The sequence below is a fragment of the Lepidochelys kempii genome, chromosome 1 (assembly GCF_965140285.1).
Source record: "Lepidochelys kempii isolate rLepKem1 chromosome 1, rLepKem1.hap1, whole genome shotgun sequence".
Taxonomy (NCBI): Eukaryota; Metazoa; Chordata; order Testudines; family Cheloniidae; genus Lepidochelys; species Lepidochelys kempii.
Genome location: NC_136380.1, coordinates 53,680,180 through 53,692,538, shown reverse-complemented (window position 1 = coordinate 53,692,538; position 12,359 = coordinate 53,680,180). Strand labels below are relative to the sequence as shown.

Sequence of the window (12,359 nt, the reverse complement as noted above, 5' to 3'; positions counted from 1 at the left end):
TCTCTTTATACTAATCAGAACTTTGGGGGGTTTTTTTATATATCTTAACACTCATTAAATAGATTGATCCTTGGCAGATGCAGTCATGACTAGAACTGTGTGAAGAATATAAATGCCACTTCGGAAAGGATTTCAGAATTTGGTTTTGATCTGATTAGGAATGAAATCAGAAATTTTTGAAATTCTCTGTGAAAGAAAATTTTGAAAGAATCATTTTGTTTCAATTTTGACTCTTTAAAAATTGCCTATTATAATCCATGCTCTAAACAGGAACCTGAACCTTGGCCTCACCTATGCTAGGTGAGTTCCCCTGATCACTAGGTTAATGGGTATTTGAAGGAAAGCAATTTCTTTTCTTTTCTCCCCCTTAAAAAATATGTATAGGGAACTGTTTTATTCTGATGCAGAATGGGGAAAATATAATCTCAAAAATGTTCCTGGGAAAAGCAAATTGTTATCTGCCCACATCTACCTATATGGTAACAAACCCACAGCTCTATATAGCACTGTCCTGAAAACAGGAGAGCAATTAGTGTTGCCAATTCTCACTATTTGATTGCAACTCTCACTATAGTTGGTGTTTATTTAAATACCCAGCTCCTGGAGGCATATGATTAGGTGAGAATCTCAACTTTCATTTAAATATATATATATATGTTTCCATCCCTTATGGTTGCAAGGAAAAGCTCAAAGCACCATCTGAGAGTATCCAAAAGACTTAAAAACCAGAAAACAAATTAAAAGAATCCAATATTATTTTTAAATGCATGATTTTTGGGAGACCTCACTCATGATGTTTGAATTTTTGAGGTTGGCAATTAACAGAGCCCCCACAAAATGGGACCCACTTTGACCACATTTCCCAGGTCCCACAGCCTTGTTCAAGCTAGTACATCACAAAGTAAGTGAATTGCTCCATGTAGAATGCATGCTGTTATGATGATATGGTACTGTAGCAAAAGACTGCTAGACAGTTAGTATTTTTTCTATTTGTAATTTTCCTCTGCTGTCTTAGAGGTATTTAATTATTTTAAATAACTGTAGAAATGCAAGAAAGATTAAATGTGACATAATATCCAGACTATTTCTTACTGGGTAAAACAAGTCAATTGCAGCATTAAAATTTCTATCACAAAGAGACAGCTGTGTTTTTTTCAAGCCATTTAATTAGCACGTCAGGATATGTTTAGCTTTATATTATAGGACCCCTGTAAGTTTTTTTTCACCTTGTTAATTTAGCAGTTTGTTAGTTATTATATTTCTTGTATACAGGATCATGCAGACATCGAATGGAAGTTTGCTCGAACAAAGCTTTGGATGAGTTACTTTGAAGAAGGAGGGACTCTGCCCACTCCCTTCAATGTTTTACCAAGCCCCAAGTCTCTCTGGTATCTGATCAAATGGACATGGAGACATCTGTGCAAGAAGAAGATTAGAAGGAAACCTGAAAGTTTTGGAACCATAGGGGTAAGGAATAAACCATCCTGGTTCTTACTTGGTCTCTTCCCATCCCTTTCTAAATAGATGGTTTTTAGCCTTGCAGAGCTGGAAAGTCATGTAGGCCTGGGCCACACTTCGCAGTTAAGTTGACATAAGCTGCCTTATGTGGCTACATTTAAATTTGTCTCCCACCGATGTAAGTGCTCCATTAGAGTGTGACAGATTTTGGTTACCAGTCTGCGTGGGCCCACAGTTGATCAGGCTGGGGCCACAGGATCTTTCTGGGGAGGAGATGACGAGGCACATCAAGTGTCTAAATTTTAAAGCTTTATTAATAAAATAACAACAGAGAATGTTGGAAACACTCCCACGTCACTCGGGGGAAGAAAGAAAGCGTTAATGCCTCAAGCCCTAACCCACTTTCATGCTCACACACGCCTCCCAGACTGGCCAAGTCTGGGTGTAATATCAGAAGAAGAGGGTTGGGGGAAGGTGGACGGGAGTGCTGTCCTGGGCCCAGGCCGTCCAAGGATCTGCTGTGCTCTCCGAATTGCTCCAGCTCTCAAGAGGGTTTTAAGCCCTGGTCTCCTTTGGGGGTGTTCCATTCCGCGACCTCTGTTCCTGGTGCTCTTTGTGTCAGTCCAAACTGGCTTGCTGTGGCCTTCTTGGTTTCTCAAAACATCACGGCTCCGGAGACTTTGTTTTCCCTTCTATTGGCCTTCGCTGTCGTCGTCTCATTTGCATTCACTGTTCTTGCTGTTATCGTTGCAGCTTTGCTCCACTTAGTTTTTCTCTTCTTATGGCTGGTCGGGGGTGGGGGGTTGGACTCTTCCCCCTTCTGTCTTGGCAGGTAGTAGCTGGCTTTGGGCTGAAGTCAGCTTCTTATCTTTGGACTGAGCTTGCTAGCTGCAGTGTTGAGTTAACCCGTTCTCTGCTCTCTTCTTTCTCTCGCCCCTCTGAGCCTCTCGTACCTGCAAAGGAAACTTCCACTCCCCACTCACACACCTCTGACCCTCCCCAAAATGCCTTGTGATGCTTGCGACAGCATTAGCAATATACAGTGCTGATCTGCCTTCCCAGGGGACTCCCTAAGGGGAGGGGTCCATTGGATTGTGACAAGAGCAACACAGTAACCCCATCTCCCTGAGCAGCACTGAGCCATGGTCGATGTGTTGCAGTCAGGGTAGCATGAGTGTAGACAACTGCGTTACTGTATTGTCCCCAGCAGTCCTCCAGCAGCTGCCTCACAATGCCAGGCACTGATGGCTCTTTGTCACAGTTCTGAACTCCACTGCTCAGAGATCACAGAGGCAGGAAGCTCCTTCCCTCCCCCACCCCCACATTTTAAAACCCTGGAAATTTGTGAAATGCCTTTTCCTGATTGCCCAGCTAGCCATTCCCCACTGTTGTGTGTAACTGCCCTACTGACCATGCCGGCTACACTTTCCAACCTGGGTCTCCGGGGCCTGTGGGGAGAAAAGGCTGGGTAGGCACAATGACAGACTTGCTGTAGAACCGTGGACCTCGGTGAGCAGGTTGCCCGTTGATTCAGGAGAAGGGCGACGACAGGGATCAGCAGCGGTGCTGCATGAGAGCGAAGGAACTGTCCTAGGGAGGCCAACGTTGATCTGGTGCTGAGCCACAGATCTGCCACTTTTTTACAAAGTGCTGCATGCCATAATTGGTGGAAACCCCACCACCACACTGCAGATAACTCCGGATCCCTTCGAGGAGCCTGAGTCACAGGCCCCTGCTGTGAACAGCGAGGAGGAAGAGGAGGAAGATGGGGGACATCAGATCGGGGGTTCAGCTATGCCGTGAGCCAGAAGCTGCTTGAGACTCCACCACAGTCCAGTCAGGCCCAGCAGTCGAGCACGGGCGAGCCTGAGGCAGGGGAAGGAACCTCAGGTAAGTGTGTAAATGTATTTCCCATTACAGTGATGTACTGATGCAGTTCCCAACTTAACAGGACACAGCTATCAGCTTTTCATTAATGTACTCGCACTAGAAAAGATAGCGGCACAACACAGAGAGGTATGGTTGTTATCTGCTTTACATTCCCGTCTAGAGTTAGGCTGGGGGGGTTCGGGTGGGGGACAGTCTCAGGAATTTGCTTATGTACACAGGGATAGCTCCTGAATGCACTTGAGAAATCTAGATGAAATTTTCATGGAGGCACGCAGCAATCCTCTCTCAAAGCTTTCTAGGGATGGCAGTCTTATTTCTTTCTCTGCAGTAGGACACTTTCCCACACCAGTCAGCGTTATCTTTTGCAGACACCTTTGCAGTAAACAGGCTAGTGGAATATGGGCTCGAGCTGCTTCGGGACACCAGCAGTACCTGCATTTTCTGTCCCTTTATTACCCTCATGAGTGAGATATCAGCAAAAATCACCGCCACCTTGGAAATGGGTGCCAATATTCAGTGTCATTGCCCTATACTCATAGTTTCATATAACTGAGCAATTCCCTTTTCCTTTCCCTCACCCCATGCTCACCATGGCTGGTGCTGAGAGTGGTGCGGTGCACAAGCACTCCGAAGCAGAAGTGTCAATAAGTACATCTTGTTTAAAACTTTAGGGGAGCAAGGGAAGGGAGTTCTGAATCTTAACTTACACTTTCCGTTGTGACTATATTGACAGCGGTACCTCTGTGTGTGTGTTTTGTCTGCAGCTGCTGCCATTGTGGCCTTGAGGGGGGTTCCCCTTCCATATCTGTGGAACGCCTGAGCTAGATAAGGAGGAGAAAGAAGAGGACTCCGGATGACATGTTCAATGAGCTCCTGCAAGCCAGGGCTGCATCAGACCATGAGCAGAGGGCCTGGAGGGTGAATATTGCAAACTATATGGAGAAGGAAAGAGCAGACGGGAGAAAGGAGTCCCAGCAGGAAGAGGAGAGGAAGATGCACCAGGACATAACGCAGCTTCTCTGGCAGCAAACACACATACTGCAGACTCTTGTGGACCTTCGTTTTCAACAGTCACATTCCTGCCTTCCTTTGCAGACCATGGAGAACCCCAGTATAGCACCTTTCTTTACCGCCATCACCCTTGCACGTGGCATCAGGTGTCTGCATCCCTACCCCTACCACTCCACACAGGGGGACAGTAAGGCCAGCCACCACTTCACATACACAAACCTGTCAGAGCAGTGGTGGGAAACCTGCAGCTGCAGGTTGCCCACCACTGTGTCAGAGCCATTGTTGCTGTATGTGTAGCTAAAATGGACATGAATGTTCCTTTCCCTTCTTAAGCTCTGTTCCATAAAATTTAAGAAGTTTTTAATGCATTTGCTCTTAACTTGCAAAGAATTTTTTTTGTAGTATTTTTGTTACTCAAGAAAATTCTATTGTTTGGAAAATTATCCATCTTTATTAGTTCCCAAAATGTGGTGCAAAATGTCTAGCGGTACTGAAAACACCCTCTTACTTGTTATTATATGGTGTGACACAGCTCATAGGATCAGTGAAAAAAACACAGTATAATGATCATAAATGTATAGCAAGCACCACAAAATGAATAGGTGCATTGACAGTGTTATATTCATTCATGTAAACCAAGCACCATACAATACCTAACAGGCCCCAAAATAGCAGGTCCAGGTAGAGCACAGTACACCACAATGCATTAAGGTGGCTCACTGTTAAAGTACTCTTTCATAGCCTCCCTGAGCCATATAATTCTGTGTTGAGCTCTTCTGATAGGCCTTGTGTCTGTCTGCTCAAACTCAGTAGACACTGCTCTTCCTCCACCCTCCACCCTGGTGTCCACTTTTCCCTGTTTGCTTCACAGATATTATGCAAGACACAGCAGACAGATATAATGGTTGGGATGCTTTTTCTCACTGAGATCTTGTAAGTAAACAACACCAGCATCCCTTCAATCTACCATCAGCACACTCATCACTCATTCTGTACCTGCTGAGTCAGTAGCTGAATCTATCTTTGGTGCTGTTGAGGTTGCCAGTCTATGGCTTCATGGCTCAGGAAAGCAAGAGGTAGGCTGGATCCCCCAGAATCACTACTGACATTTCAACATCACCAATGGTAATCCACCAGTTGGAAAAGAAAGTCCCTGCTTGTAGCTTTGTGAGCAGTCCTGTGTACTTAAAGATGCAAGCATTGTGCACCTTCCGTGACAAGCAAAGATTGATATCGGTGAAGTGTTCCCGGTGATCCACCAATGCTCGCATAACCATGGAAAAGTAGCCCTTTTTGTTGATGAACTGTGTGCATATTGCCAACAGTCACAGTCCTTCATGGCAAGAGATGATTAATGGCCATGCACATGTATATGACAACGGCCCCACTGTGGATTTTTGAATGCCAAAGTGATTTCCCCACAGACTGGTAGCAATCCAATGTTGCAGACTTGCACAGTGTGATTTCCACTCGCTTCTCCACTGTCAATGCAGCTCTCATTCTGGTGTCCATGTGCTGGAAGACTGGGGCGAGCTTGGCACACTGATCCAGGAAAGCGGCCTTATGAATCCAAAAGTTCTGCAGCCACTGCTCATCATTCCAACCCTGCATTATGATGCGATCCCACCAGTCCGTGCTCATTTCTCAGGCCCAGAAGATCTCCACCATCTGCAGCTGCCCAGGGCGCACCACCAACAACCTTGAATTGGATCTTGCTATGTCCCACAGCAAACTGTCCTTCAATAAATCATCATGTTCCCCCCAGGTTTGGTTCTTCTTGATGCTCTGCAAATACAGCAGGACTGTGCATCCTGTGCTTGCAACGCTCGAAACACTAGCGCAGAGCTGTGCAGGCTTCTGTCGGAGATGGCAGACAGTGAGGAGGGCTGCGCAGTTTTGTGGAATTTTTAAGAAAGGTGCAAAAATGGCATTATGAGATGTACAACGTTGCATGCTGGGAAGTTGACCCCTTACTCCCAGTCATCACTGCGTGACTTGTTTCTTCCCCACCATGCATTGCCAAAACTTCCCAAAAGACAGTGTGCTGGATGGGGGCGAGTTATACACTGGGATACTTATCTGTGCACGGTACTGTCTCCATGTGTCGGCACTGCCCATATTCACCAGCACTCCTGGTGAGTACGGGCAGTGTCGACACATGGAGACAAGTATGCATACCCACAAGCCATATACTAACTGCAACGGTTTTATGTCATTGTAACTTGCGTCGGCACAAGTTTGTAGCATAGCCATGCCCTTAAGATATGTCTACACTGCAATCATAGCTGTGACGACAGCACATATAGACATCCCTGAGCTAGATTTGATCTAGTTTAGCTTGAATAACAATAGCAGTGAAGCTGAGGCATCTTAAGTTGACTAGCTGCCCAAGAACATACCCAGGATCCCAGGCCAGCTGCCATTCGTGCTGCTGTGGCTTTACGGCTATCATTATTCCAGCGACCTAGAGCAAAGCTAGCTTGGATATGTCTTCACAGGCAGCAATCACACTTCTTCTTGCAGCGTAGATGTCCCCTTGGGTTTGAAATGGCGGGGAAGAACATGACAATATCTTTGTGGTGTGCCATACTGACAGTGAGTGGCATTCATGGCATGCTGTTGAAGTAGAGAGACACGTGTATCACACATTTATGCACTATCACCTTGAAAACATGACAGCGTGGTGTCAAATATTGCACCTTTGCCAAAGACCTGCCTGTGGGGTCCAAAAGAGATACCTGTGGCTCCACAGCCATAGTTTAAGTATCACTGACATACCATAGACAAATAACATATATCCACAATATGGTACAGCATATAATGAATATGTGATAATGTGCTATTAAGTATTGTAGGGATCTGGAAGCATTGCTCATGAAGAGCCATTCCTATTATAGAGGAAACCTCTTGGAGGATAAGAGCACTTACACGATGCAGGCAGAAGTATTTTCTAATTTTCCTGTATGTGTCATGCTAGATCAAACATGCCCCTATTATCATCATCATTCAGCACAGACTCCTGATGCATGGAGCATAAGGAATTGGGAACCTTTAGAGGAAGGAAGTAGAAGGAAAAGGGAGGAGTCCCCACAAGAGAGGCAAATACTGGTTGATCCAGTTATCAGGACACTAGCCTTGGATTTGGGAGACATGGATTCAACTTCCAGCTCAGACACAGATTTCCTGTGTGACTGTGAGCAAGTCACTACATATCTCTATGCTGTCATTCCCTATCTGTAAAATGGGGACAATAGTACTTCCCTATCTCACAGGAATGTTGCCAGGATAAATACTATGAAGATTGCGGAGTGCTAGACACAATGGGAAGGGGGGGCATATAAATAACTATAAAGGAAATATACTAGGGATACAATCCTAGCTTTATTAAATTCAGTGGCAAAACTCCCACACACTTTAATGAAGGCAGAAGTTTACTCCAGGAGCAGGGATTGGGGAAATTACATGGAGGATCTGATGTATTCTCCTATCTGGGCCATTTTTTTATTCATATATACTCCTCTCCCCTTACCTGTTTTCTCTTTCCAACCCCCATCAAATGAATGATGGTCTAGACTTGCCCCACTCATTGTCCTGTCATATCCAGTCATTCACTTTAATCAGTGAGAGGTTTTTCTCCTGGGTGGAAGTATAGAGAACCAAGTATGCAGAGATGACTCACATGTGATGGATATGCAGAATGACAGGTGAAACTAGTTCAGATTTCCTGAAAAGATGCTGAATTCATGTGTTCCAGACCGTGGCCTTGTAGGACAGCATTTGCATCATGAAAGGCTGGTGTGATTGGTTTAGCTGCCACTACTGTAGCTAGGAAAGAAAGAACAGAGAAGGAAAAGAGAGAGCCACAGAAAGGGAGAAAATAGATGTCAGCAAAAAAAAAAAAAAAATACAAGGGGGTATGAGGATGACACTGAAACAGATTCTGAAAAATAGACTGCAAGAATCAGAGAAGTGAAAAAAGATGGAGACATTAAAACTCACATAGAAAAGTCAGGGATAGAGAAAGATTGATTCAGAAAGAAAGAAAAGCAAAACAAAACCCATGAGCTGAATTCAGAAAGAACGATGGAAAACTACAATGAACCCCAAAGTCCAGTAACAGAAGATAAAGAAACAAGTGCAGATAAGAGCCAGACAGAAAAAAAAGAGTGGGATTATATTTAAAAGAGAAATATGACTCACGGTGGCAATGTGTTTGTGTATTTGAAGGTGGGGTACATAACATTCATTTATTAAACATTTTGAGCCAGATTATTAGATGGTCTAAACAACTGTGTTAAATTTAGGGGGACTATTCCAATTCACACCAGCAGAGGATCTGGGGATCTACTATGTCTTTTAAAGAGATTAGTGATTAATATCAGTTCAGAATTAATTTAACTTGAATCCTTTTATAGATATTAATCACTTGGAGAGCAGTTTTAAAAATACTGTTAGTGGTAAAGTAAGTCAGGTAATATCATGATGGCACCCAACCTGCCCATATTATGACTGTGTTTCAGTGTTTAAAAACAGGCAGTGAAATAAGTTGCAAATAGGTTTTGTTGCAAATAGAATTGATCAAAAATGCCATTGGTTTTTATAGGAAAATTTGAAAAAAAAACAAAAAAAACCACCCCCTTTTTTTTTTCCAAAATCCACTGTGATTTTTTAAAATGTATTTATTTTTGTTTTTTGATGAAAACTCAATATCTTTGATTCTTTGTTTTGTTTCTCCCTCATCTGTCCTCTTTCTCTTCCCCTCTCCCCCCGCCCCAAACCTTGGTTTCTGGTAAATTATATGATACAAAGGGAGGAAAAAGGGGGGGGGGGGAATACTGAAAAGTGATTTTTTTTGTCTTCCGGTTTTTCATGGGAAAAAACACAAACATTTTGAAAGAAACAACATTTTCCAGAAAACTTTTTGTGTAAAAAAAAAGCTTTAGTCTGCCAACAAATTTTTGAGGGGAATTTTCCAACCAGTTCTCATTGTCAGAGCCTCCCTTTTTGTTTGTTTGGAACATGACTAGTGAGAAGAAACATAGTTTAGTCTGGAAGTTTTTCTCTGCTTGTGACTCTAAGGCCTGATCCAAAGTCCAGTGAAGTTTTTCTACTGACTTCATTAGGCTTTGGATCAGGCCTAGAGCGGACACACATGCTTTCTTGGGGGTACTTCCTTTTGAGCTCTATACATACCAGCCTGTTGAACAGCCTGCCTTCCAAAAAGGGTGAATTCCCCCTTGGTGCAGTGGGCTTGGCTGGTGCAGGGTACACTATGTGAGTCTTTCATACACCTCCCTTTGCCAGTTATTAATTTTCATTTGTCCTGAATGAAAATTCTCTGCAACTACCAGAGTCCACTGTGCAGTGGACAGCCTATCCTCTGGGTTGATCAAATATCACACTCAGCTAGTTTATGAAATCTTTCTCCTATCACATTGCTTTTCTTTGGAAAAGCGGGCTCTTCAGTAGGTGGATCATTTGAACAGCTGATTTCACTAAATCTAAACATTTTACAGGAATATACTGATTTCATCAAAATTTTTGATGGGAAATTAACAAAATGTTATCTTATTGACTTATGTTTACAATATCATAGATTAATTGAAATAATGAAGTCTAAACATTTCTACAAGGGTACTTCGAGATTTCCAACATGCAATATTTTGGATCTTTCATTTTGTGGTAAATTTTGACCTTTCATTCTGATTTGGGATGAAAGAAGATTTCAGAATGTTGAACTATTCCACAGAATGGAAATTCCATTTTCCAACCCAACCACCTCTACTGCTCAGCTGTTCTGAGGTCATCTACTCCAAGCACAGATGCTGCTTGCTCACAGACAGTGTAAAAAAACCAGTGATGTTCAATTGTAATTTACCAGCACTTAGGTTCTAATACTAAATGTTGATTCAGAAAGGTCTTGTACCTTCAAAAATTATTGCACACTTATATTTATTTTATGTATTTGTTTTTATTTTTGCTAATGTCATTTTGACATAGCCCAGTATATGCAGTACTGTCTTTAACTATTATCACAAAATGGTTCAAAGTTAGTACTTCATTGCACATCTCTAAGATGGGGCAGTCAATAGGCAGACTGCAAGATGCTTTTGAACAGACCACGAAAGCTTTTATTTACTTATTATTATCATTACTGTTATTGTGGTATAAAAATGTTTCTCTGTAGTCTGGACCTTGACTGTACCTTGACTAAGAAATTTGGACCTTGACAAAAAATAATTGACTACCCCTGTTCAAAGATAACTAGTATGCTGCTGTTTTAAGCAATATAGAGTAGCTGCATTGATGTACTTTTATTAACTATGGATTTGTAGTGCAGTTTTATTGACCTTTTTTAGGCCTACATTTTCCAGACTAATTGTCAAGGTTCCTTCCCCACTCTGAGCACTAGGGTACAGATGTGGGGACCTGCATGAAAACCTCCTAAGATTACTTTTACCAGCTTAGGTTAAAACTTCCCCAAGATACAAACTATTTTACCCTTTGCCCTTGGACTTCCACTGCCACCACCAAACATTTACCTGGGTTTATTTTTATTAGGAAAGCATTGTTTGGAAACGTCTTTCCCCCCAAAATCCTCCCAACCCTTGCACCCCACTTCCTGGGGAAGGTTTGATAAAAATCCTCACCAATTTGCATAGGTGACCACAGACCCAAACCCTTGGATCTTAAGAACAATGAAAAAAAGCATTCAATTCTTGAAAAGAAGAATTTTAATAGAAGTAACAATAAAAAGAAGCACCTCTGTAAAATCAGGATGATAAATACCTTACAGGGTAATCAGATTCAAAACATAGAGAATCCCTCTAAGCAAAACCTTAAGTTACAAAAAGACACACAGACAGGAATATCCATTCTATTCAGCACAACTTAATTTCTCAGCCATTTAAAGAAATCATAATCTAACGCATATCTAGCTAGATTACTTACTAAGTTCTAAGACTCCATTCCTGTTCTGTCCCTGGCAAAAGCATCACACAGACCCTTTGTTTTTCTCCCTCCTTCCAGCTTTTGAAAGTATCTTGTCTCCTCATTGGTCATTTTGGTCAGGTGCCAGTGAGGTTATCCTAGCTTCTTAACCCTTTACACGTGAAAGGATTTTTCCTCTGGCCAGAAGGGATTTTAAAGGTGTTTACCCTTCCCTTTATATTTATGACACTAATCAATGTCTTTTGGTGTCTAAAATTAAAGTACTCAACTTGGCTAACCACAATCTGTGACCACTTTTGAAATATATGCCCTAATTCATAAAAAAAAATAGTGTTGGAATAAATTATTTTCCTACAACTATGTGCCATGTTTCACTATCCAGATTTGTTATTGATGTAGGATGAAATCAAATTTCAGAGCTGTTATTTAGTGTTTTATCACCATCACCCACTTGTAGATTTCTCCATTCCGAATTTTAAACTCAAAGTAGTCTGAAGGACATATAGGGGAAGGGATTTGCTAGGAACACGTTGTGTATTTCCTCGTGCTGCTGACTTACATAAGCATTTAAGAGAAACAAGGTGGGTGAGGTAACATCTTTTATTCCATTGGTGAGAGAGACAAGCTTTCAAGCTTACACAGAGCTATTCTTTAGGACTGAGAAAGAAGAGCTCTGTGTAAGCTCAAAAGCTTATCTTTCTCACCAAAAGAAGTTGGTCCAAGAAAAAAATGACCTCACCTACCTTGTGTTTCTGATATCATGAGACCAGCACAGCTACAACAACACTGCATGATCATTTACCTCTATTCCATTTTACTCAGGTTCTTATACCACCCTCATCCCATTATCTGAGCACCTTCCAGGATGTATTAAGTGATGCAACTAGCATTTGTCACATGTTTCTCCTTTTTTCTCACCCTTTTCTTTCCAAGGGGAAAATAATGTGAGGTTTTAGTTTTTATGTATCTGCTGTGGTTTGTTAGTGAAGGTTAGGTCAAAGGAGTGCAATCGCCTTTGGAACGGAAAGTGGTGACATTTGAGGTGGTGG

General features: G+C 42.3%; 1 protein-coding gene across 1 annotated transcript in view; it reads left to right on the top strand.

Moving 5' to 3' along the window:
- The window catches only part of TRPC4 (transient receptor potential cation channel subfamily C member 4), a 206,463-nt gene that overhangs the window by 186,166 nt on the left and 7,938 nt on the right, over positions 1-12,359 (top strand). The window contains exon 8 of the mRNA XM_073342454.2: positions 1,273-1,467. Coding sequence (XP_073198555.2) covers positions 1,273-1,467 — 195 coding nt within the window. The remainder of the gene's footprint in view (positions 1-1,272; positions 1,468-12,359) is intronic.